Source organism: Bubalus bubalis, chromosome 3, assembly GCF_019923935.1.
Source record: "Bubalus bubalis isolate 160015118507 breed Murrah chromosome 3, NDDB_SH_1, whole genome shotgun sequence".
In the NCBI taxonomy this organism is placed as follows: domain Eukaryota; kingdom Metazoa; phylum Chordata; class Mammalia; order Artiodactyla; family Bovidae; genus Bubalus; species Bubalus bubalis.
Genome location: NC_059159.1, coordinates 41761140 through 41786375, shown reverse-complemented (window position 1 = coordinate 41786375; position 25236 = coordinate 41761140). Strand labels below are relative to the sequence as shown.

General features: G+C 42.5%; 1 protein-coding gene across 6 annotated transcripts in view; it reads right to left on the bottom strand.

Annotated features, from left to right (window-relative positions):
- The window catches only part of BLMH (bleomycin hydrolase), a 51809-nt gene that overhangs the window by 2585 nt on the left and 23988 nt on the right, over positions 1 to 25236 (bottom strand). For 4 of the 6 annotated variants that reach the window (XM_044939477.1, XM_044939478.1, XR_006549629.1 and 1 more), the window contains exons 11-12: positions 24063 to 24132; positions 455 to 580 (exon numbers count right to left, since the gene is read on the bottom strand). In XM_044939477.1, coding sequence (XP_044795412.1) covers positions 462 to 580; positions 24063 to 24132 — 189 coding nt within the window. In that variant the 3' untranslated portion in view covers positions 455 to 461. Of the gene's footprint in view, positions 1 to 454; positions 581 to 6827; positions 7796 to 23825; positions 23870 to 24062; positions 24133 to 25236 lie in introns of those variants that run through there. The other 2 variants (XM_006059517.3, XM_044939479.1) reach the window with 2 other exon arrangements.

The following is a 25236-nucleotide window of genomic DNA, read 5'->3' as shown; positions in this document are numbered from 1 at the left end:
ATGCCGCACCGCAATGCCAAAAAATAAAAATGAACAAAATAACAATAAGAACAATAAAATAATTTTTAAAAAGAAAGAAAAAGAGAGGAGAAAGAAAGAATACAGAAAGGGGCCCCAAGCTATGGCAAAGCAGGGGAGAAGCCTGGAGGATTTTCAGGGCAGCTCCATCTCTTGCAGTACAAACTGTTTCCTTACCAAATGGGGATGAATTACTCAGTACCACTGTAGGGTTTTTTTATTCCCTTAAGAAGGAAGCAAATATTTTCTCTCTAACTTACTAATAAGGGTGCTGTGAGCCAGGAGGTGACATCCAGGGCTTTGCTCAGGGTCTGAGCAAGAGGGACAGAATTATTTTTAGAACCCAGGTTCTCTGCTTCTAGCCCCTGAAGTCATGCCTCTCTCCTCCCTCCCACTCCCAGCTTTCTTGGTCTGCTCAAGACGACAGAATACTCACCCTGTCTTTAGCTCTTCTTCCCCTCCAGGAACTTCAAGATAACTGGGGCCTCTGCATAGAGGGAGGTTTCCCCCCTCAGTCTCTTCTTGGAAAACTGATCACCCTCATTCTTGATGTCTGTGGTCACTGTGGTTAGAAGTTAGATTAAAATGGGTCAGTTTTTCTTTTCCTTCTCCAACTTCGAGCCCTTTCCTAACTATGATGATATTTACTGGAAAACTTCACTCATAGCAAGTCATCTGCTTTTGCCATGGGCTCATGTATATACATCTTATTTTGCGAACTACACGATACACTTCTGAAGGGCAGGGAATTACTTTAACCCCCAGAGGGCCTTGCTTGATGACGGACACAATGGAGAAGCTCTGTGAGAACTGGTTATTACCAATAACTCCCATCTATTGAGCATCTGTCTCCCACGTACATTATCTGCCTCCTTTTTTGTTCTTTTCCTACCACAAGGGTAATATGCATTTTTCAACCCTTTGGCTGTATTTTGTGTTATTAAAAATAGATTTTAGTTTTTCTCCTTTTTGAGCTGTGACCTTTCCTATTAATACATTTCAAAAAGCTTTTCACTAAAGATGGTATGGAGACTGAGACTCAGAGAGGGTCGGTGACTGGTCCCTGCCTTACATGGCTCCAAGTGGCTTAGCCAACCCTCCTGCCTGAGTCCAAAGGTGCTGGGATTCTCCCTCTCCTGGGTTGACTTTTTATTTTAAAAATATTTTTATTTATTTTTGTTGTGTGGGGTCTTGGCTGCTGTGCGCAGGCTTTTCTCGAGTTGTGGCGAGTAGGGGTAACTCTCTAGTTGAGATGCACAGGCTTCTCATTTCAATGGCTTCTTTTCTTGCAGAGCACAGGCTCTAGGGTGCATGGGCTTCAGCAGTCGAGGCTCCCTGGCTCTAGAGCACAGGCTCAGTAGGTGTGGCGCATGGGCTTAGTTGTTTCGAGGCACGTGGGATCTTCCTCGACCAGGGATTGAACCCGTGTCTCTTGCAATGGCAGGTGGATTCTTAATCATTGAGCCACTGGGAATCTCTGCTGGGTTGATTTGAAGCCAGAAAGGTGCAGGCAGTGAGAAAAGTGAAGAAAACCTTTGAGGGTTTCTACCTCCCTCTTCTACTCCCCTAAGGCCAGTCACCCTGAAATCTAGACCTTCCTGTTAAGCACTGATGTACGAAGATCCACAGGGGCTTTGTTCTCATTCTACTCGTCCCTCCTGAGCAAGTGAGTGCGAAGCCCACTTCAGATGTATACATAAACTTTTAATTGAATACAGCTGTCAGAATATACGGCATTTCCCATCAGTCAGTCAACCATATTTACCATGAGCCAGGCTTGCGAATACAGAGGCGAGTAATACAAAGCCGCTGCCCTTGGGGAACTGACAGGAAGAATCGACACATAAACATAGAAACAAACAAGAATTTCAGAAAGTGATAGAAGTGAAGGAAATCGACCCCAGTTATCGTATAGAGGCAAGGGTAGAGGTGGTGGAGGTGGTGAGGAGGGGGCAGCTGGCTACTCAGGTGAGGTGACGGCCTTGATGTCTGAGCCATGACCTGAATCATAAGAAGCCAGCCTTTAGGCTGAGAGAACATTTAGGAGGCGGGAATGCACTTGGTGCATTTGAAGGACAAAGTGGGAGTGGGGTGTGACTGTCTGATGCAGGGTGAACAAGAAGGGAAGGGAGGAAGTTGGGTCTGGAGAGGTGGGCAGGGGCCTCAAGGGAGGAGGCTGTGTGCTCCTGTCACTGAATGTGTCCATGTAGAACTTCAAGGATTCCTTATCCATCTTTGAGAAGTCTAGACAAGATGACCTCTAAGGGCCCTCTCAGGTGAGAGGCAAGTGGGCTGCAGTTTAAGTCAAGCACACTCTGATACTTTCCACCGTGTACCCGCCCTGTCTCAGCCACTCCATTCTTCTGCAAAGCAGGTAATTTTAAAAAATAAAACAAAACATTGACTTAGGATAGGCTGAGATGGTTCCAGAGCCCACTCCATCCACTTTAAGAGGAGATACTAGATAGTTTTTCTCAAGGACTAAGTGAGCGAGAGAGAGAGAGAAAGCAGGTGGTATCCAAACGGTACCAAGGAAGACAAAAGGGCAGAAGGGCTTCTATCTTCATACAGTCCTGTTTGCAAATGCCTGTGGCTGCTATGAATAGGACACTCCCCCTTCCCGTCCCTCTCCCTTTCTCTTTGTGGTCATGTGTAAAGGGTTTGAATTTTGAAAAGGAAACAAGAACAACTCTGGCCAATTGATTCCTAGTTTTCAATCAAATTGTGTTACAGACCCCAAGGAAGTAGGGTCATCTTCATGAAAAGCAGCAATGGTTCCGAAGAAGCGGTCTCAACTACGGGGATGCCCATCTGATATTACTTACAAGGAAAAAAAAAATCTAGCCTAATCAATAACCTTGGCCAATCAGCAACAAGTTTCACCCAGGCCACACGATCAGAGAAGTGGGAATGAAAGTTCAAGTGCTCTGGCGCTGCCAACAGCAAATGAGAATTCAGTGGCTCTTTGACAACAAGCCGGAGCACGCTGATGGATCCACAACCACATCCTGGAGGAATGACGTCTCATTATCAGGTCCTGGCTTCTTGGATGTGTAGGGTGAGCGTGTCTCAAGAGGGTTCCTGGAGCTGGCAAGGACCTTCCAGAGGTGAGAGTATCATTGAAAGAGCGACATGAAGACAGTTCACACCTTCTCAATTCCCAGTTCACCAGTCACCCAAATGTTAGCAGGTTCTTCCAGTTCAGATATCTGGCTAAAACTCTGGCCCATTTCATCTTCGGTAGAGAAGACATACCCGCCATCCTTTGTTTCTCTCCACAGAATCCTAATTTTATTTGGATAATAGCTTCTATTCAGTATTTGTTTATGGAGATTATCTTTTATATATTTGGATTCAGTTAGTAATATTTGGTTAGGAATTTTGCATCTCTTTATGGAGGAGATTTGCATGTACTTTTTTCTTTTTTTTGTTAGGGTTATGGCAGCCTCATAAAATAATCCTTTATGCCACAGAATAGCTCTTTATGTCTTTCTTCTTAACCTAATCGAAATTCCCCAGAGAACACTTGCAATCTCTGCACACTAGGGTTCTAGGAGCCCAGTATGACCGAGGATATTCAAAATGCAAATGCCCACATAGGGTACTTTCATCTTCAACTAAGTTTCTAACCTCCAGGCCATAAACTAGTTTTCTCTATGGAGAATAAATCTTGAATTGGTGCCTGCTGAGAGGGGGAGGGGCAAGCACATAGCTATCCAAGGTAGCGAGGGAATCTAGCTTTCAGTAACCCAGAGTAACCCTCTGATGCTAGCATGTCTGAGCTTTGGGGGTGGGGGTGGGGGGAGAGGGTTACACAGTGTAAACTGGTTTGCTTGTCACTAGCTGTGTCTCCACTGCTGAATCAGGATTCAGCTTTTTCAGTTCTGCTAAATCTTTCAATGTCTCACTCTGCTTTTCAGTTTGTTTCTTCTCTCCCCTCTTCCCGGGGTTTGGGGATATATGTCTTCCAAACAGGTCCCTGCACTGTCACTTCTGATAACATTAAGGGTATCTTATATTTTTCTATCTGCAGTATAATGGTAGCCTCCTCTCAACTTCTTTTGTGTGTGTCTGTACTTTTGGGGGGGATCAGTCTTACCCAATATGTTAATTTGCTTTTCTTTTTTTTAAAGAACCACTTGTACTATAAATGCGAAAGAGTCTGTTTAGCGAATGGTGCTGGGAAAGTTGGACAGTGCATGTAAATCAATGAATTCCCTCACACCATGCACAAAAATAAACTCAAAATGGCTTAAAGACTTAAACATAAGACACGACACCATAAAACTAGAAGGCAGCGTAAGCAGCACATTCTCTGACATAAAGCATATCAATGTTTTAAGTCAGTCTCCCAAGGCAATAGCAATAAAACCAAAAATAAGCAAATGGAACCTAATCAAACTTACAAGCTTTTGCATAGCAAAGGAAACCGTAAATGAAAAAAAAAAACAAAACAAAAAGACAACCTGAAGAATGGGAGAAAATATTTGCAAAATGATGCAAGTGGCAAGAACTTAATCTCCAAAATATACAAACAGCTCATACAACTCAACAACAAGAAACAATCAACCCAACGGAAAAATGGCAGATGACCTATATAGACATTTCTCCAAAGAAGATATAAAGATAGTCGATAAGCACATGAAAAGATTCTCAACATCACTAATTATTAGAGAAACGCAAATTAAAACTACAATAAGCCATCTTCACACCAGTCAAAACGGCCATCACTCAAGTCTACAAGTAACAAATGCTGCAGAGGGTGTGGAGAAAAGGAAAGCCCTCCCTCTCACACTGTTGGTGGGAACACAGTATGGAGGTTCCTCAAAAACACTAAAAAGAGTTGCCAGATGATCCAGCAATCCCACTCCTGGGCACATAACCAGACAAAACAATAATTCAAAAAGATACACATGTCCCTATGTTCACAGCTATTCATACTAGCCAAGACATGGATACAACCTAAGTGTCCACTGACAGATGAATGGATAAAGATGTGGTACATATATACAATACTCAGTTCAGTTGTTTAGTCGTGTCCGACTTTCTGCAACCCCATGGACTGCAGCACGCCAGGCTTCCCTGTCCATAGCCAACTCCAATAGAATTCAACAGTAAAATACTACTCAGCCATAAAAATGAAACAGTGCCATTTGCAGCAACATGGATGCCACGAGAGATCATCATACGAAGTCAGAGAAAAATACCGCATGGTCTCATTTATATGTGGAATACAGCACAAATGAACCCACGTACAAAACAGAAACAGGCTCACACACATAAGACTCGGGTTGCCAAGGGGAAGAGGAGAAAGGAAAGGGACGGCCTGAGAGTTTTTGGTTAGCTGATGCAAACTATTACGTTTAGAATGGATAAACAACAACAACAAAGGAAAATATAAAATCCATCAGTTAAAAAAAAAAATTCCATTTGACAATTTGCTTTTTTATGAAACATTTAAGCCTTTTATGGATGTTGAAATTATTGACACGTTTAAGTTTATATTTTGGACGCAGTACTTGCCCTGTGTTTTCTTTCTCTCCACTATTTTGTTTTTATATATATATATATATATAATATTTTATATATTTTTATAAAATTTATATATTTTAATAAAATCTTATATATTTTATATATTTATAATATATATGTAATATATATATAATATTCTTGATGGGGAAGTACATCCTGTTTTACTTTAGTAGTTAATCTGGAAACTTCTAGCACATACAATAAACACAGCAAAGCCTAAAGTTAATCAATGTACTTATCTTCTTCCTGAATGACATTAAGGACTTAAGAGTATGTATGCTTATTCTAATCATCTCTTGCATTACCTATTTTTATGTATTTTGGTTTTATCTGTTTTGGAACTTATAAGACTACCCATAGTCACTTCCTGTTTAGATGGTGCACATGTTTATCACTTTCTTCAATTCTACATTCCTTTGTTGAATTTCAGAACTTCTACATTAAGAGATCATTGTTGTTCTGCTTGGGCAACAATTTTTAACTGAAATAGTCTTTTATTTCACCTCTGTTCTTCAAAGACAGTTTTGCTCAGTATAGAATTCTAGGTTCATGGTTAATTTCTAACTGTCCTTTGAAGGCACTTTTCACCGTCTTTTGACATACATAGTTGCTGATGAGAAGTCAGCAGTTAATCTCATTGTCTTTTCTTAGGAGGCAATCTGTGTCGTTTCTTCCTGGATACCTTTAAGATTTGTTCTGAGGTTTCACCATGATGTGTCTGGAAATGGATTTACCCTGCTTGGAACAGGATTACTAGAATATTGTAAACACTGATTAACACTTGAATCCGTAACTAATGTTATCATAACTAATGTTATGACAAACAATATTCCATGCTAGAACTGAGAAGATTCTTTCAAAGCCTGAAAGGTAGGGGACTCAGGCACCGACAGAAATGTTGATTAGGATACTGTATTTCTTTGCTTTCAGTGAAAGAGAGGCCAGTCTTAGTAAAATACATACTCTTCAGCCCACTCTAAGGCTGGACCCAGCTGGGCCTTACTTCCCACTCTTGCAGTGACCCTGTTGCTTGGAGAAATGACGGTTAAGCAGCAGAGGCACCAGCTCTCCTAAACATGGTGCCTAGAGGCCCTCTGCAGAAGCCAGCGAGGGTCTGCACAGGCTGGGAAGAATCATACATCCCAGAGAGAAGCCAAGGTGGAGACGCTCTAAACTATCTTGCTGTTTCTTTACTTTCAAGAACACGAGCCACCTGGCTACTTTCCTTTATAGCCAAATAAACACACACTTCTTAGGTCAAATAAGCCAACATACTCTCATTTAGCAAAGTGTTTTATTTAAAAGCTTCTCAGCACCATCTAGTTGTCAGAAAGAATGGATGATATCCCCTTTTTGTGCCCACCCAACTCCCAATTCCAGAGGCAGAAGTTGAACCATTTGGCAAGAGCTCCCTCTAATGATTATAATTCAGATCATGATAAGGTTTTGGTTGTTCTCTCACCCACTTTCCCTGACCCTCTACTTAACCACGACTCAAGTAGAGCCGTGTTCTCCACAGTTCAGAACAACTGGAAGGAATCATGTCAGTTTTGATCAACCTCCCATTCCTGGGCTGTTCGGGGCACATAGAATTACCTTGACAAAAACTGAATTCAGTGACTGCCACCTCGGAGGAACAGTGATACTGTCAGGCAGCATGCAGTTTTGAGAGCTCAAATGTTAGGGCACCCTCCCCCCACTCTACTCTAGGAACAAGGAGCACTAGGTCCGCTTTCTCTCCACACACCTCAATTGCTCATCCTCTCCTGCCTTATTAACACAGACACAGAACGAAACCGGTGTGACAGAGTTAAGACAAACAATTACATCTGATTAAAATGCTAAGAGATCCTGAGCTGTTGGAGATGAGGAGAGTAGATAGTGTGACCTGATCTTTCCCTTTTTTTCTTTAAGAATATTTTGTTTCAGCATAAAGCACACTTTCCCAAAGAGGTTCCTGGAGTAGAAATCCAAGAGTCTGACTGTGTCCCGTGGGAACACACAGTCACCTATGTCACTTTGGCTTCAGTCCCTGGATCTGTCCTTTGCAGCTACTTCAGGTCCCATGGGAAGAGGAAAAGCTGGAGGCAACATCACTTGGCCAAAGCACCCATGGGGTCCCAGGCTGGCAGGACAGTGGGTTCCTGCTCTAGTACAGCTAGCACCTCTTCAGGGACATGCTTCTTGTCCACCACCACTTCGTAGACGTACTCAGAGAACCACTCATCCGTCATGCACAGGTAACCTGGAGAAGAGAACAGGAGCCTCATGAATCCAGAGGGCAAGGGGCAAAGAGCAAAAACCTCACTGGCACTGTGAGAAAATCTCTCACAAAGCTAGCATTTGTGCATGTTTTTCAGCTTTCCCATCTGTAATTTCATTTAAGCTGATTATTTTTAAAACTTTTATTTATCTATTTTTGGCTGCACTGGGTCTTTGCTGTTGCACGCAGTCTTTCCTAGTTGTGGCGAGCACGGCTACTGTTTGTTGTGGTGTGCAGGCTTCTTGTTGAGATGGCCTCTCTTGTTCTGGAGCATGGGCTTTAGGTGCGTGGACTTCAGCAATTGTGGTCCTTGGGCTCTAGAGCTCAGGCTCAGTAGTTGTGGCTCACAGGCCCAGCTGCTCTGTAGCATGTGGGATCTCCTGTCTCCTGCACTGGCAGGCAGATTCCTAACCAACGGACCACCAGGGAAGCCCCCGATGAAGTCTTATTAGCAATCTACAAAGCAGACAGGACAGCAGGGTAATGTTTTTACCAGTTAGAAAAACGGGCTCAAAGTAACTAAGTGATGAGCCCAGGTTACATGGGTGAAGTTCAGAGCTGGGCCTTGGACCGAAGATCCTGTGCTATTCCACTTCTCAGGCTGCCTCACTGAGGGTGAGTCAATGACCCTCAAGGTAGGTGGAAATGTTTCTTGTTCACACAGCCATATGTCAGGAGTTAATCTCTAGGATCAGAACAGCAAGCATACCCATCCCACCTTCTCAGCATCACTGGCTGTTTTCTCTCATTCCTCTCTACCATAAATTTCTACCCAACAATCAGCTAAGCCATCAGGGGAATCCTGACGGGGTCTGGTCTTCATTCCCAGGGAGTTACTTATTTGCAGATGATACTGTGTAAGTCTGTGCTTTCTTAGGAGGAAATCTGTGGTGAAGAAGAGACAATCGCTTGACCTATATTCCTTGCTGAGGCCCTGGGATTTATGGATCTCTCCAGTGGTAGGAATGAACAGGGGCACAGCAGTACTAACACCCCAGACTGAGGCTTATCTGAGAAAAAGTGTGGTGTCATCAGGTATCTGGTGACAGACACCTGCCTTTTCCCATCAGGGAGACTATCCCAGGCTCCACTAGTGGTAGGCTCAGTTGCTTTAATCATGTCTGATTCTTTGTGACCCTGTGGACTATAGCCCACCAGGCTTCTCTATTCATGGGATTCTCTGGGCAAAAATACTGGAGTGGGTTGCCATTTCCTCCTCCAATGCATGAAAGTGAGAAGTGAAAGTGAAGTCGCTTAGTCGTGTCCGACTCTTAGCGACCCCATGGACTGGAGCCTACCAGGCTCCTCCATCCATGGGATTTTCCAGGCAAGAGTACTGGAGTGGGGTGCCATTGCCTTCTCCATTGCAGGCTCCACGAGGACAACATAAATTCCTCTTCAGGATCATACCACTACCAAACTGAAATGGGGAAACATTTCACCTGAGGCATTGCTAATACAAAGACTGAAATTAAGGCAAGAGATGAAAGCGTGTGTACTTACAGTAAGGATGGGCCATGGAGAAAGCAGAGGACAAAAGTGTGTACCTACACAGGTTACTACCTACACGCCGAGCACTCACAGTAACTAGCGATCTTCATCATCATCTTCCATAGCTGACACCTGCTGTATACTAGACACTTGAGCCATTTTTTCTCTGCAAGTATGCAAATCTAGGTCTGTGCTGTATCGCTTTCCACTACAGAGGACCGAGAGAGAGGGAGAAGAGGTAGGTATTCCTAAGGTGATCCTCTAGTATATTGGTTCTCAAACTTCTTGGCCCCAGGCTCACGACTGTGCACTTAAAATGATTGAGGACTCTAAAAAGTTGTTGATATGGGTTATACTTAATGATGTTAACCACATTAAAAATTAAAATAGAAAGCTAAAAATATTGATTCACTTAGGAAAAAATAATTATATCCTCTAATACAAAATAAATTTTAGTAAGGAAAGTGGCATTACTCTGTGATGCAGAAGACAGCTGAATTCTCATATCTGCTTCTGTGTGCAGTCTGCTGCAACTGTTCTTTTGGATGAAGCAGAAGCAGCAAATCTGGCCTCATGCAGATATGCTGTCAGAGGAAGGAAGACCTTGTAGATGTCCTAGAAGGGTCCCAGGGACCTGGCAGGGGTCCTCAGGGCCCACTCTGAGAACTGCTGCCCTAAAAGCAAGGCTGATTTAAATAATTAAAAGGCAACGTGATGGTAAGTCTACTTTTATAAACTAAATGGTACGACAGAGGACATCACTTAACTTGAAAACAGGACTGCTTCGGGGAGCTCGTCTCTGCTGCACTCTGCCCCTCCCTGACAGGAGTCAAGGCAGCTCATCCTGACCTGGCACCGCGTGTTTGCCCTCTCCAAAAAATGCCAGGAAAAGTGCTCAAGCACTCATGCCAAGTCAGATCACGACGATCCCCTCACGATCCAGGGCGCCATTCTCAACAGGAGACACCGGGAAGAACACACACACACATTCCCAAGTCCCTGGCCTCTCACATCACCCACGTCACTGCCACTGAGTTCCAACAGCCAAAGCTTGGTCAGTTGAAGGGCCAGCTGGTACCATTTCTTGCTGCAGCCTAAGTAAATGCTTTCTGAGAAAAAGTTTCAGCATCTGCCTTGCCCATGAGGAGTTTTCAGTGGGCAGGAGACCAAGCTACTAACTGCCACACCATCTGAGACATTAGGCATCCTTCCCCTCACCCTAATGCTTGCTGAATAAATCCTGAGAGGGGCTTGGGGCAGGCAGAGAGGCAGGTGAAGGATAGAGGCAGATTCATGTAATAAAGTTCTGTGTCCTTTCAACAATACTATCATCACACAATCAAATGAGTCTTCAAAAAATGCCCGGAGAAAATGGACAATAAGTACATCTATGCTATCTTGTTCCAAAAGCAGGAGATAAGATTAAGTCCTCACAAATTAAAACTCCTATCGATTGTAATCCACCCTTTCAGGGTCCCCGCCAAGAGGACCTGCCTTGATTAGTCTCTCTCTTCAGGATATGAGTTCTCTGGGGGCCCACAAAACCTCACAGTCTAGGTGGCTGCCGAGTAATTGCACCCTGGGTAGATAATGACCTTGTGGCTGCTGTAACTGTTGATACTGCGTGTCCTGGAGTTTGACTGAGAAGATTAGGATCAGTGTGTCTGAAATGCGAGTGAGTGCTGTGGAGAGGGGCAGCAAGGTGCCCACTCGGGCAGGGTTAGAGCGGCCATCTTGATCTGAGGAAAGTTGCAGCTGCTAGCCCTTATGTACCTTGGCCATTAGAAACCAGCGTTCCCCGAAGACCAAAGAAACAAACAAAAAAGGAAAACAAAAATCTGCCCCAAGATGTTTCCCTGATGTTGCATTCAGGGAAACAAATGGATAAATAGATAAAGAAAGTCAGCTTTAGGGACTAAGGTGAAATTAAATTTTGTTTAAACATTAAATGTCTTGCTTACACGCAAGAAATAAAGAAAGGAAGAGGAATAAATAAAATAAGTGAACAGTCCCTCAAAGACACTGGCAACGTTTCTATATCTATTAAGAGAAACAGCAGTATGGGTCTGTAAAGGGAGAAACAGCATCTGTAGATACAGCTCTAGACAGGTTAGGCCTAACACACTCAGAAACAGAAGGGATTCCAATGGATTCATTTAAGGGAAAGAAAAACTTTACCCTAAAAAATCAGTTTTCTGAAATCCTACCAAAGATCTAAGTTTTAAACCTTTCAGACATAAATTAAGGTGATAAATATATTATTATTTATAAATGAGAAATGTTTTGCTTTGTTCTATGAAATATTTCACCTCACTAACAAAACTACTTGTGGTTCAATTTTTGTTGTTGTTGCTATTTTTAAAAAAGGTATGACAAAATCAAGTTACTGTTCTGCTGTGATGAATCTGTCTGGCAGCCTGAACCCAAGGAAGCCAGACGACTGAGGCCTCATTAAGTCACTGCCAATCTTTCACTTGATGCTGATAACTCAAGGCTGAAGAAAGGCTCCCAGAAAGGGAAGGCAAGCCTCACTGACACTTGTCTCATATTTCAAACTTCCTAATAAATAGTGAGAAATCACTCCACAAAATATCAGTCATTTAAAATGAAGTTGCAAAGACTATGCAGTAACATGGAAAAATGTTTAAGGGATAAAAGTATATAAAAATAGTGTATCCTTTATAACTATGTTAAAATTCCAAATACACAGGGGGAGAAAACATGAAAAACAATGATAATTTTATATCATGGGGTAGGCGATTTTCCCTTCAAAATTCTGAAATATCATATTGCTTTTTCACTCCTTAAAGATTATCCAAATAATTAATGCTGCTTATAAAAAATCTTTTAAGGACAGAGGGAGGAAGATGATAAAATGAAGGAAGAGGTGGATGAAAAGATGACAAATATACATTTTAAAACTGCCTACGATCCCACCATCCTGGGTTAGACCCTGTGCGTGCGTGCTAAGTTGCTTCAGTTGTGTCCAACTCTGTGTGACCCCACGGACTATAGCTCGCCCACCAGGCTCCTCTATCCATGGGATTCTCCAGGCAAGAATACTGGAGTGGGTTGCCATGCCCTTGTCCAGGGGATCTTCCCAACCCAGGGATCGAACCTCCGTCTCTTATATCTCCTGCATTGGCAGGCAGGTTCTTTACCACTAGCGCCACCTGGGAAACTCAGGTTAGGCCCTAGTTAGATTTTTATGTCCTGGAGAAGGAAATGGCAATCCACTTCAGTACTCTTGCCTGGAAAATCCCATGTATATCCTCTGATAAAAATTTATATATGTAGACGCTATATGTTTAATAAAAATGAGATAGCATAATGTTATTATACCACAGAGTATCACATATTCTGTTTTCCAATATTGCTCTTTTCATATTAATAAAAAACTATCTACACTATAATTTTAAGTGCTGAATTTATGAGTAAAACCAAAATGTGTTTAATTCCCTACTGTTGGAATCTGAATTATTTTTTCATGCTTAGAAACAACACTGCTATAAACAATTTTGTAATTAAACCTCTGTGTACATCCTTAATCATCTACTTAATTTCTTTATGTCCTTATCAATAGTGGGAATATGTAATTTCAACTTTCTTTTTGGGTCCAATCTGAACTTTTGTCTGTGGGTGCTTGCTATTCAGTTTTCTTTTGTAAAGAGTCTGTTTGGGACCTCTGCTGAATTTTAACTGGTATGTTTGCCATTTTCACAGTGATCAGTAATAGGGTTCTATATATTAATATAATGATTGCAAACATTTTTCCTATTATGTAATTTGCCTTCTAATTTAGTTGATGATGTTTTCTAGTGTCCTAAATTTTTTTTGTGTTTTATGAAGTCAAGTTTATCAATCTTTTCCTTTATGGCTTCTAAGGTTTTTCTGTTATGTTTATAAACATTTTTGTTTGATGTTTCCACATCAGTAGTTTCATTATCTGGCATCGTCTGGATGTACCATAGTTTAACCAGTTTGGTCACCAATACTTTGGCCACCTAATGCGAAGAACTGACTCCTTAGAAAAGACCCCAAGGCTGGGAAAGATTGAAGGCAGGAGGAGAAGGGGACAACAGAGGATGAGACGGTTGGATGGCATCACTGACTCGATGGACATGAGTTTGAGCAATCTCCGGGAGTTGGTGATAGAGAAGCCTGGCATGCTGCAGTCTTTGAGGTCACAGTCGGACACAACTGAGAAACTGGACTGAACTGATAAACGTTTCCCTGCAATTATATTAAAAAAAAATTGAAAGCAAAGTAGGGTAAGTGGTAAGAAAACATAAGAAACACAATCTCAATGAAAACCACTCATTAAGGCCTTGACACAGCTATGAACACACACAATTTCACAGGTAATTAAGTAGTAACAATCTGTCAACCACTTCTGTTAGTCACCCACTGTGTAAAGCATGCCTTACATTTGTACGGAGTACGCTATGAATATACAAAATGACACAACTCCTCTGGAATGGGAAAAATTCGAGTGCCTCTGCCCTCTTCACTAAGCAATGCCATTTCTGGAATTTCATCCTGCAGACACACAGCACCTGCATGCACACATGCAGGCATGTAATTACATACAACAACAGCTCACATTTATTCAACTTGGGCTTCCCTGGTGGCTCAGTGGTGCAGAACGTCTCTGCCAACGCAGGAGTCGCACGTTCAATCCCTGCGTCAGGGAGATCCCTTGGAGAAGAAAATGGCAACCCACTCCAGTGTTCTTGCCTGGGAAATCTCATGGATAGAGAAGCCTGGTGAGCTACAGTCCATGGGGTCCAAAAGTCTGATATGACAGCAACTAAATACCAACAACATTCAGCGCTTTCTGTTGTCAGGCACTGTTCTAAGCACCGTACAATAAACCCAGTGCAATACTGTTTGGATTAGCAAGAGCCTGGCAGCACGCCAAGCTCCATCAGTAAGGGAGCGGGTTAAGTGAACTACGGTACATCCAGACAATGCAAGATAATAAGGCTGTACTGATGTGGAAACGTACTGACAGGCCTCCGAGACACACTAAGTGAAGTGAGAGGGAGAAGCAGAGCGGGGAGGTAAGATATGCTACCTTCGGTGCACTAAAACACACTGCAAAGTCCCATCAGAAATGAAGAGAATGAGAACCTGAAAAACGCAGGAGGTGAAAGGCATACAGAGGGACAGAGATGTAAACAAAATTCCTCTTTATGTATATCTTTGTATTTTGATTTTGGAACAGTATAATTTTATTATTTAGTAAAAGAATTATACCTTAGTAAGCAAAATAAAACAAAAACACACATGTAGCTCTGTAGGGAACTTACACTTCAAAGTGCAATCTTATATCCACTATCTACTCTTATTTCAATTTTAATCCTCACAGCGACACTATGAGGTAGGCGGGGTTGGTATGAGTTGTTTAAAGTCACAGCCAGTAAGTAAAGCCCATACTTAAATCCAGGTCTTAACTTCAAATTCAGTCTTTTCCATGGGGCTCAGCTTCCTCCAAAAGAGTATTCAGTGGCAGAGAGAGTGGCAGGTAGGTATCCTCTGGCCAACAGATACCACATAATCTAGTTTCTAATCCAGGCACTGTCTGGAACCAATTCCATCTGCCCACACACCCCACACTGATGGTCAGGCGCCCAGGTTTTGCAGGGTTTGTTTATGAGGTATCATGTCTCTTTAAATCAAAGAGATGTCATGTGCTTTAAGTGCATTTGCTTAGAAGGCTAGATAACAGGATGGGCTGGACGTTTTGGAAAGAAAACAAACCTACCGCTTGAGACAGATACCTGGACAGGGATCTGAGGAGAGGCCTCTTTTTCCTCCAGGCCAAACACCAAAGTCGGGCTCTGTGGTGCACATACATTCAGGATCCTGAACCTTTTGCTGAGAAGGGAAGGGCTACTCTTACAGCTGGGTATTACCTGTGGCCTTGTTCAGAAACAAAGGCTACAGAAGATTCCATCTCCCTGGTAAGAAGGCAGAGTGGAAAATGTGGTTGGCAAAGAGAGTTGTTTTGGTTTGTGGGTTGCATTTTTTTAAAAACCATCAAACCACAACAAAGTTCAGTCTGCAGAAGTGCACACTTCCTGAGGAAGTGCCCCCAGAAGAAGCCTGTCCACCTCTGGCTGAGGAGAGAGGGCAATGCACCAGCCAGTCTGACTGTTTTGTTTCCCTGGACTGTGAGCACTATCCAGGCTAGTCTGAGATCCACACAAAATCCTGCCAGCATCTCCGATGTTGGACAGGAGGAGAAAACACAAATTCAGGTGTCATCCAAGGGTCTGTTTTCTTGCCAAAACTTAATGACTTCTCTCTGACCCCAAACAGTACTACTCCTATTTGTTTCAGGCAAAGCCAGCTTTTTGCTCTTTCCTCAAAAGCTCCATGGATGACAGGCCACATTATTTCTTGGCCCCACGCCTCGGACCTGCCTGAAGCACACTCTACAGGTCAAGAGCGATGCTTCTCAGCCCCCTTCTCCTTGGCTGGCCTCCCATGTCCTTTCCCAAAACACCCACAACCCAAGCATCTTTCCTAAAACTCTGCTCACCTCTGAAGGATCGGTAAGGAGCCTCCCCAGTTCCAATCACTCATTGTCTCTCTTGTACTTTATCCCCTGTGTTATTGTGCATTCATTCTCACATTTGTGTTTTACATATTTGTTCTTACAAACAACATACGGAGCAAGATTTACAGCCTAATGGTCCCAGCTCAATACGCAGCCTGCCCACTCCCCATACCCAGCATGTGGAGGAAGCAAGTACACTGTGTTCCTGGCCGGGCACTAACAGCACAGTGGCGTCTACCCTCCCTCCTCCTAAAGGGTCCCAAACCTGCTCTAAAGCCCAATCCCAAAGCCTCCCCGCTTGACTTCTTTCTGGCTGCCCCACTGCAGCGCTATTTCCCACCAAGTTTTCCCTGACGTCACCTAGTCCCGTGACTTCTCACCTAGTCCTGTGACTTCAGTAACCTCAGCTTCAATGTCTTTCTATTGTCTCCCCACTGAGGGGGCTCTCCCCAGCTCCTCTTCTTCTGCTGTCATCTGCCTTCTGGGAGAAATCACCCCTTCTCTGGCTTATCTTTTTCTACTTTTCTACTTATCCCGTATCTTACAGTCTGAGGAGCACACCACGACTGCCAGATCTGTCACATCACAGCCCTCTTCAAATCCCCTTCCAGGTCCCAGGTGGAGAAGCATGAATTCCTCTGAGGGTCAGAGATGTTCACACTGCGCTCTGCGCACAGCTCCCTGCATCCCGTCGATAAATGTGAGCTGACACTGTTGCTACTAATGGGTTTCCTTGGCACGAGGTGTCTTCACCTCCGCCGCTTCTCTCGTGAAAGACTAAGCCCACATGACGAGTCATCCACCCAGTAAACTGGAGATGCAGTCCAACGGTCACCAAGGGTCCTGAATTCTTAAGAGACCCGACGTTAGAACGGTGGGCCAGTGAGACAGCCCTCTCCCAGAGGGAGGAGAGCTTACATCCCTGCTCTGCTGTTCTCTTGTCTACAGAGAACATTAACAATGGCACCAACGATGGCTAATGTTTCCAGGCATTTCTTATATGCCTGGCATAGTTCCCACAAACACCCTATGAGGTAGGTACAATTACTATCCCCATTTTACAGATCAGAAGACTAAGGCTTATAAAGGTTAAACACCATGACCAAGGCTACACAGCCAATAGGTGGGACAGCCAGGATGTGTCCCAGGTATCTGGGGCTGGGTGCTGTGTCTGACCTCTATCCTTCTCAAAGCAATCCAAGCATACCTTGGAGACCACCTGGGAAAACGACAAATCCTCTCTTCAGGACAAAGGAAATACACATCAATCTACATTAAACGTGAAAGGATTTCTCCCTGAAATCGATTTCAGCCTGTAGGCTAGGAAGAGCCTTCTCTCACAAATGGTAGGCAGGTGGTGCTAGTGGTAAAGACCCTGCCTGCCAATGCAGGAGACATAAGGGGTGTGGGTTTGATCCCTGGGCTGGGAAGATGCCCTGGAGGAGGGCATGGCAATCTACTCCAGTATTCTTGCCTGGAGAATCCCATGACAGAGGAGCCTGCCAGGCGTACGGTCCATAGCGTCGCAAAGAGTCAGAGATGACTAAAGCAGCTTAGCACGCAGGCACAGCCCTGCCCTAGTCACATGCTGGGATAAGGAAGCAACTGTCCACCGGAGAGCACGAGCTTCCACTCACAGTCACTGCTTTTTTAGCTTGTGTCAACCAGGCTCAGTGGTTAATGAAGATGGATGATGAGGAGTCCCTCTGAGAGAACTCAGATACCCGAATCTGATGGTGTCGGAGAAAGACAGGAAAGCCTGGAGAGACATGAAAACCCCGAGGTGACAGAACAAATTTGTACGTTGCTCTTTTACAGGAAATCAGAAGCCTCTGCTTTTGGTTCATATAATTTTCTTATTTTGGCAAGTTCAGTTCAATAATGTCTACAATTTACATTTGTGCTAGAATTCCAAACCAAATCTCAAACTGACCTGCAAATGACTGGTTATCTTTCGTAGGTAATATACATTCTTAGGGAAGCTGCCTGTGTCAAATTAAGAAATCTCAGTCCCAATTCTATCTCCAACACTGGGTAAGTCACAACCTCTCAGCATGTTTTCACTTATTCCCATAAAACATGGGTGCAATTATCCATGTTCATACCCTGAGTTACTCTAACTGATGCCATGAGCAGCAGGGTGGGGGTGGGGGGGTCAGGACAAATGCATTAGCAAATGCTGAATTCTTATGAAGCAAGCAAGATGCTATGAACTATATGTCCTGAGTAGCTCTGATAGAAACATAGACCATTCATCGAACTCTTTAGAGTCATGTAACGGTGTACAGTTAGATGGCTATATATAAACTATAGGACATCGTAAGGAAAACGGCTGTTATCCATGTTTGTTATCGATAGAGAAATGTGAAACCACAAGGAGACAAATTGCTGTCCAGGATCTATAATCAAGAAAGTAGTAACTGTCTCTCTTGGTTCTACCATGTAACATTATGTGAAGGATACGATGAAATTTGTGCCTAGCTTTGAACATTCTGTTCCCAAAATCATATGGTGAGGCAATTAAAGGCCATGCTTTTGGTTTTTAAGAAGCAGCAGAAGTCCAGATGTAATCTGAATCAGTCTCGTTAAGTTTCTTTCCAGATTAATCTCTAACATGCCAAAGCCTCATGAAGAAGTCTGGAAATTTTACTAAAATGAAATCAAGAACAGGCTTACATGTAAGAAAAAATGAAGAATGTAAGTTAAAAACAACTTCGAAGTTGAAGCTGAAAGGCAAAAAAGCAATTTGAAAAATGAAAAACTAATCTTGGTTCAAAATGAAAACTTAGAGAAACAAAATTTTTAAAAGATAAAGATTTTCCTTCAGTGACAACTGAAGAGTCAGAAAACTATATTCCCCCTAACCTCACTGTGCTATTTAGCATATTAAGAAACTAGACTAAACAAACATAAGAAGTATGTTATGACAATTGTACCTTCAGGGCTCTGAAGTATCAGACTTTAGAACTGGAATACCATCTCATGACTAAGTGAACCAATCATAAAAAGAAGTTCATAACAAGACTGGTTCATTAGGGCGACCATCCAAGAATTCAATTTATTGACTATCAATACTTTGTTACATGCACAGCAGAATGTTTATAACTACTGAAGCTGGGTGATGAAAATGTGGGGAATTTCTGAATACTACTCTGCTTGTATAGGCTTGAAATTGCCCATGATAAAAAGTTAAGGGAAAAAAATCAAAGAACTAAGTTATAAAAAAAGTTAACGAAAAAAATCAAAGAAACATGCTATAACCATGTTATTTCTATGAGCAGACCAGATACTACTGGAACAGAGAAGCTAAGAGGAAACACAGTTTAGTGATAAAGAGTAGGTTCTAATGTCAGACTGTCCAAATTATAATTCTGGATCTACCATTAGTGAGATGACCTGTAGGTCACTCTGGCATAAAGATTATGCTCTTCTCGGATGAATTTCTGACTAAGAGCAAAAAGCACCAAAGGTTATTTCCCCTATTTTGAATTCTTAAACATTTTACAAACTACTTAACTCTAACAAGCCCGTCAGCTTTTCAAAATGAAAGACGATGTAACAGGTCCCAAGGTCTGTTCCCTCATTCAGCTATGGAATCCATTTCTAATACGATCCATAAAGAAGGTACAAAATGCATAGTCAAGTATTTCAAGAAGGAGGGGAGAAAAGTCAGGTAGGCTGTATGCCATCTCAGATATGTACCCAGTTTTCAGTCCAGCTGACTAAGAATACTAGTGTTCACCAATATGAAGTAACTCAATGGATTCAGTAAGATAAGAATTGATTTCTCCCTTTATGTCTCTTGTGGGCAGAGGTAATATTTATCCTCTTTGGGAAATAGTTTACTGGATTTCATCACTGATACTAGACTCTGGGCAGGAAGGGACATGAACACGACCAATGGGGAAGACCAAAGCCAGAGGTGTGCGGTGCTCAGTCACTCAGTCGTGTCCGACTCCTTGCGATCCCATGGACTGTAGCCTGCCGGGCTCCTCTGTCCATGGGGATTCTCTAGGCCAAGAACACTAGAGTGGGTTGCCATGCCCTCCTCCAGGGGATCTCCCCAACCCAGAGATCGAACCCCAGGTCTCCTGCACTGCGGGCTAATTCTTTAACGTCTGAGCCACCAGGGAAACCCAAGGATGCTGAAGTGGGTAGCCTATTCCTCTCCAAGGGGAACTTCCCAACCAGGAATCGAAGTGGGGTCTCCTCCATTGCAGGCAGATTCTTTATCAGCTGAGCTAACAGGGAAGCCCAAAGATAGAGCTGGGTGGAGGAAAAAGGCAGCCTGCCCAAGTATCTCTGCTCTGTTTACCGCCAGCTTGTAGTATTACCAACACTGTTTTTTGAGAAACAATCAATTTTAACAAGCAGAAATCCCCTAGAGCACAGTAACAAACTGCTAACAATGCTATCTACAGAAACAAAATCCTAGCAATGGTGTTTAAGGTTGTCACATCTCCTAAAAGAGCACAAAGGGGTTCTGTATCGGACACGGCGGCCAGTGCCCACCAGGGTGACGGATGGGAGGGCCCCACCGAGGCAAACACACATAGCAAGCATAATAACAGACTACGTACTCTCCCTAAGGTCAGGCCAAGTGTGCCAATTAAATTAGATCATGTTTTCTTTCCTTCCTTCCTGTTAAGTCAAAAAGAACATTACCAAGAAACACAGGAGAATAATTTATTTTTGGCTTTGAACGAACTATACGCTACACTCACTCAGTTCAATTTCTTATCCTTTGGCTCTCTACTGAAATGCTTTAGTCTGTACAATCTCAGGCATTTCACTTTTTCAAGAACAACAAAAAAAGTTAGTTTAGTCCTAACTCGACAGCTGCAGGTTTCACTAGGAAGCATTACAGGCAGCAGGGGGATAAAGACCCCAGGTCTCTCAACATAATAACGGAATGAGTAAGTGAACAGAAGCAAAACTTCTATTGAGTGGAGCATAGAGGTACAGTTGAATGGGAAAAAAAAATTAGCAAAGTAACCTAGAATCCCCTTTAAGAGTAGGTATTTAGGTTCAAAGTAATAAAGACAGTAACTCGCCCTACACAAAACAGAATATTTGCCTGACTTTACAAGCGTCTGTCCTCTCTTAAATGGATATCACTACTATCTACAAACTCAGTGACTTTTAATAGATAGAAAAATATATCAGAAACAAGCCAATGGTCCAGGCTGGTCTAAATAAACCATAATTTTAGTCCTTTTCCTAGACTCTAATCTTTATGATAACAAACCATTTACAGGGACCAAATAAGACCAAAAATGAAACAGAAGCTACACAGTTTCATCTGAAACAATCTTATGTTTTAAAACGTCGTTCAGTCGCCCAGTCATTTCCAACTCTTTGTGACCCCACGGACGGCAGCACGCCAGGCCTCCCGGTAACTCACCACCTCCTGAAATTTGCCCAAGTTCATGTCCCTTGCGAGAGTGATGCCATCCATCAATCGCATCCTCCGACCCTCTCTTCTCCTTCTGCCCTCAATCCTTCCCAGCATCAGGGACTTTTCCAATGAGTCAGATGTTATCAGATGACCAAAATATTGGAGCTTCAGCTTCATCATCAGTCCTTCCAATAAGTATTCATGGTTGATTTCCCTTAAGATTGACTGGTCTGATCTCCTTGTTGTCCAAGGGACTTTCAGGAGTTTTCTCTTTTACTACAGTTCAAAGGCATCAATTATTTGGCATTCTGCCTTCTTTACAGGCCAGCTCTCGTAACTGTATGTGACCACTGGGAAGACCACAGCCGTCTCTGTTTGGACCTTTGTCAGCAGAGGAATGCCTCTGCTTTTCAACACACTGTCTAGGTTTGTCACAGCTTTCCTGCCAAGAAGGAATCATCTTCTGATTTCATGGCTGCAGTCACAATCTACAGTGATTTTAGAGCCCCAAAAGAGGAAATCTGTCACTACGTCCACCTTTTCCCCTTCTATTTGCTAGGAAGTAATGAGGCCGGATGCCATGATCTTAGTCTTTTTAATATTTAGTTTTAAGCCTACTCTTTCACTCTCCTCCTTCACACTCATCAAGAGGCTCTTTAGTTCCTTTCCACTTTCTGCCATTAGAGTGGTATCATCTGTATCTCTGAGGCTGTTGGTATTTCTCCCACCTACTCGATTCCAGCCTGTAACTCATCCAGCCCGGCATTTCTCATGTGTCCAGCATACATATAAAACAAGTAAGGTGACAGCGGACAGCCCTGTCGTACTCCTTTCTCAGTCTTGAACCAATCCGTTATTCCATACAGGGTTCACCAAAATCTCGATTCAGGCTGTTCCTCTGCATTCATTTCTTAACTATCATCAATTTACATATATAACTGAATTCTGATTGCTTATTTTAAATCTTTCTGCTAGTTTTCCTAAAGTTCATAACCCATCTCTACCCAATTCCAATGTTTGTGTGTCCTAAAATGAGCTCATCTTATAAGAAATCACCAATTAAAATACATGCACAAAATGCACTTTAATTCATAATGGTTTAGCAAGTGTCCCATAATCACAGAACAATGACAGAAATCACTGAAGGGGGACGTGCAACTACATGATGATGAACAGAGTAACAGTGCTGATATTTGTTTACATATAAACACTGAGCTGCAGAGTTCCACAGCAGACCCCAGGGACAGTTAAGCCAAAATCCACACCCATGATCATTTCACAGGGAGATGAAAAGACTTGGAATGACCAATGAAATGGCCTCTCAGTGTTGGCCATCACACTGCCTGTGCTGCTCAGTCGGGGCATACACAAGCCTTGTCAAGGCTCTTCTAAGACAGCAGTTTTCAAATACAAATGACTGCAGCTCCATGTGCTCAATTCCAAGCCTCTACATCCCTCCTTCTTCCACCTTTTTACCCCTGGAAATCCTAGAGCTCTAAAGGACTTAGCTGGAAAATCATTTAAACAGAGAGGGAAGTAACAGAGAGTTGCTGAGATCTCTAATTTCTTTTTCTTTTCTTTCCCTTTATTTATTTATTTATTTATTTAATTTCTAGCTGATTCCTGCTTGGGTGAGATGGCTAAAGTTTGATTCCAAGTGTCTGGGTTATCTCACTAGATTCCCTATCTACTTCCTCCCAGCTTTCTAGCTAGTCTCATAAGTAAGCTGGGGTTAACATGTCCTTCCTAGCCAGAATCCACTGGCTAAGGAAAGGAATGTGGACTCTGGGAAGAAGGTGCTATAAGATGCACACAGCACCCAGGCAAACATGCTGACATGCGTCATGTTCTAGGGCAGTTGCCACTTTTTGGTTTGAAACCCTAAAAATTAAAGCACAACACCACCTTATTATCTACCCTAAAAGTAGATAATAATCTACTATTATCTACCATGAAAAACTTAAAAAATATGGTCTCAAAGATTTGCAAGAATACACCCTAAACAGTTAATCAATGGTGATCTCTTATTTGGCAAAACTAACACAATTATGTAAAGTTTAAAAATAAAATAAAATTAAAAAAAAAAAAAAAAAAAAAAAAGGTGATTTCTGGGTGGCAGGATTATTAGAGGTTTTTTTTACCTCCGGACTTTGGGCTTATCTGTAGTTTTTATTTTGCTACAACTCACATATTATCTGTGTGTGTTTGTTTCTTAAAGCCCAATTACTAGAATTTATTTAAGACTTCTGCCTGGCTTTTGATTGTCAGAATAAAACAGTTCTAAATGGTAACCACAGCATTCTCTTCCTCTTTAGACCTCACAACTTCTAATGAGTCTCCAATAAATGCCTCAAGTTTCTTGCCAGGCCCATTCTCCTCCTTGGAAGGCTTCTGATCTTCTAGAGTTACTGCAGCTAACAAAAAGGCACCAAATGCTGTACAGCCAACAGTCCTGGCAAAGGGCACTCAAGCTTCTTACTGGCCAAGGGATTCTGGGACAGAGAGGTGTAGGAGGGTCACTGTGGTCCGGAACAGATGCCAGCACATACTGGTCTCAGAGCCAACCATGGCGTTCAGGCCTCCCATACCGCTGGCAGGAATGCTGGGGGCAAACGAGATCCTCGGATTTTTCTCTAGAATAGTCCAGCTAATAAGTTAGCTAACTGGACCAATTACTGAAAAATAAAAATGAGCCACACCAGGGCAGCTCTTTCTTCCCATATCTCTTAGGAGGCAGAAGAGTAGCACAGAACCCAGTCACTTTGAGTCTGGCAGTATTACCAGCGTAAGCTTACCTTTGTGGCCATGGTCTTCACCCCAAGAATTTTCCACTCTCCATTTTATGAAACCACCCTCCTGATCATCCTGCAAAAGAGTGGATGACAGCAGAGAGTCTGAAATGAGATCTGAAATGAGGTGTCATGTAATTTTAGCTCTTATTCAGCCACTCAGAAGAAACAGCCTTCTCTATAAAGCAACGCTATACATGACCAGGGCTGTATATCTTCTACTATAACTAAGAGAATGTCCTGTTAGAGGTGGATTTTGAATCCCTTCAGGTGAAAATACAATAAACCCAGGCAAGCAATAAATACTACTATTTTCTCCTTTACATTTTATGGTATACAGAAAATAAGCACATTAAAATGCCTCTTGGCTAAGAAAAACAAAATGTTAAAATTACAAAAAGCAGTAAACGCCGTGTGAAGCCAGGGATTCTTGCTTCCGATTACCATTCTTTGCAGAGGCATCTAACCGTATTTATTTTAGCAATGAATCTCAGACCTAGTCAAGAGTTTAAAAAAGAAAACAAACACAGTCCCATCATATAGCCTACTTTTCTTACTTAGGGGAACCAAGAAATTACTCTCCCAAATGTGCTTTTTTACTGATTTGGTTACACAAATATTGAATTTAATACAGTAGAGATGGAATGGCAAAGCAAAACGCTATTTCCATAAAACAAAACCTGGGCAGTTCTGTTCATCTATCTTCATCAATAAAATGATACTCATCACGATAATTTTCATTTACAGTCTTTATCACAGTGACACAGAGAGGGATAAGAAGGTTCCATTTGGGAAAAGACTGTTCTCTTTCATGTTTACCCAGAGCATTAGCTGATGTCAAAACAACTTAAATCTTTGTAGCCTGAGAAGAGAACTGGCTCCTGAATTATCTCCTAATGATTTCATCTGTCAACTCCCACTTGCATAAAACTGCAAAAATCACATCTAAACAGGATTCAATTTTACTCCTGACAGTTTTCTTGAATCTCAGGAATTTTCCATCTCAGAAATAGCCAACAAACCCAAAAGTTTCAAATACCCTTATCTGGACTACCCCTTAATCTTAGCCCCAGAGATTTTCAAAACCACATCAATAAACTATACATTCTGGGTCAAGCTTACTGACTGTTTTGGTTTTCTACTCCCTGCATTGTAGCCCATCTTTACTTTCCTTTTAAAA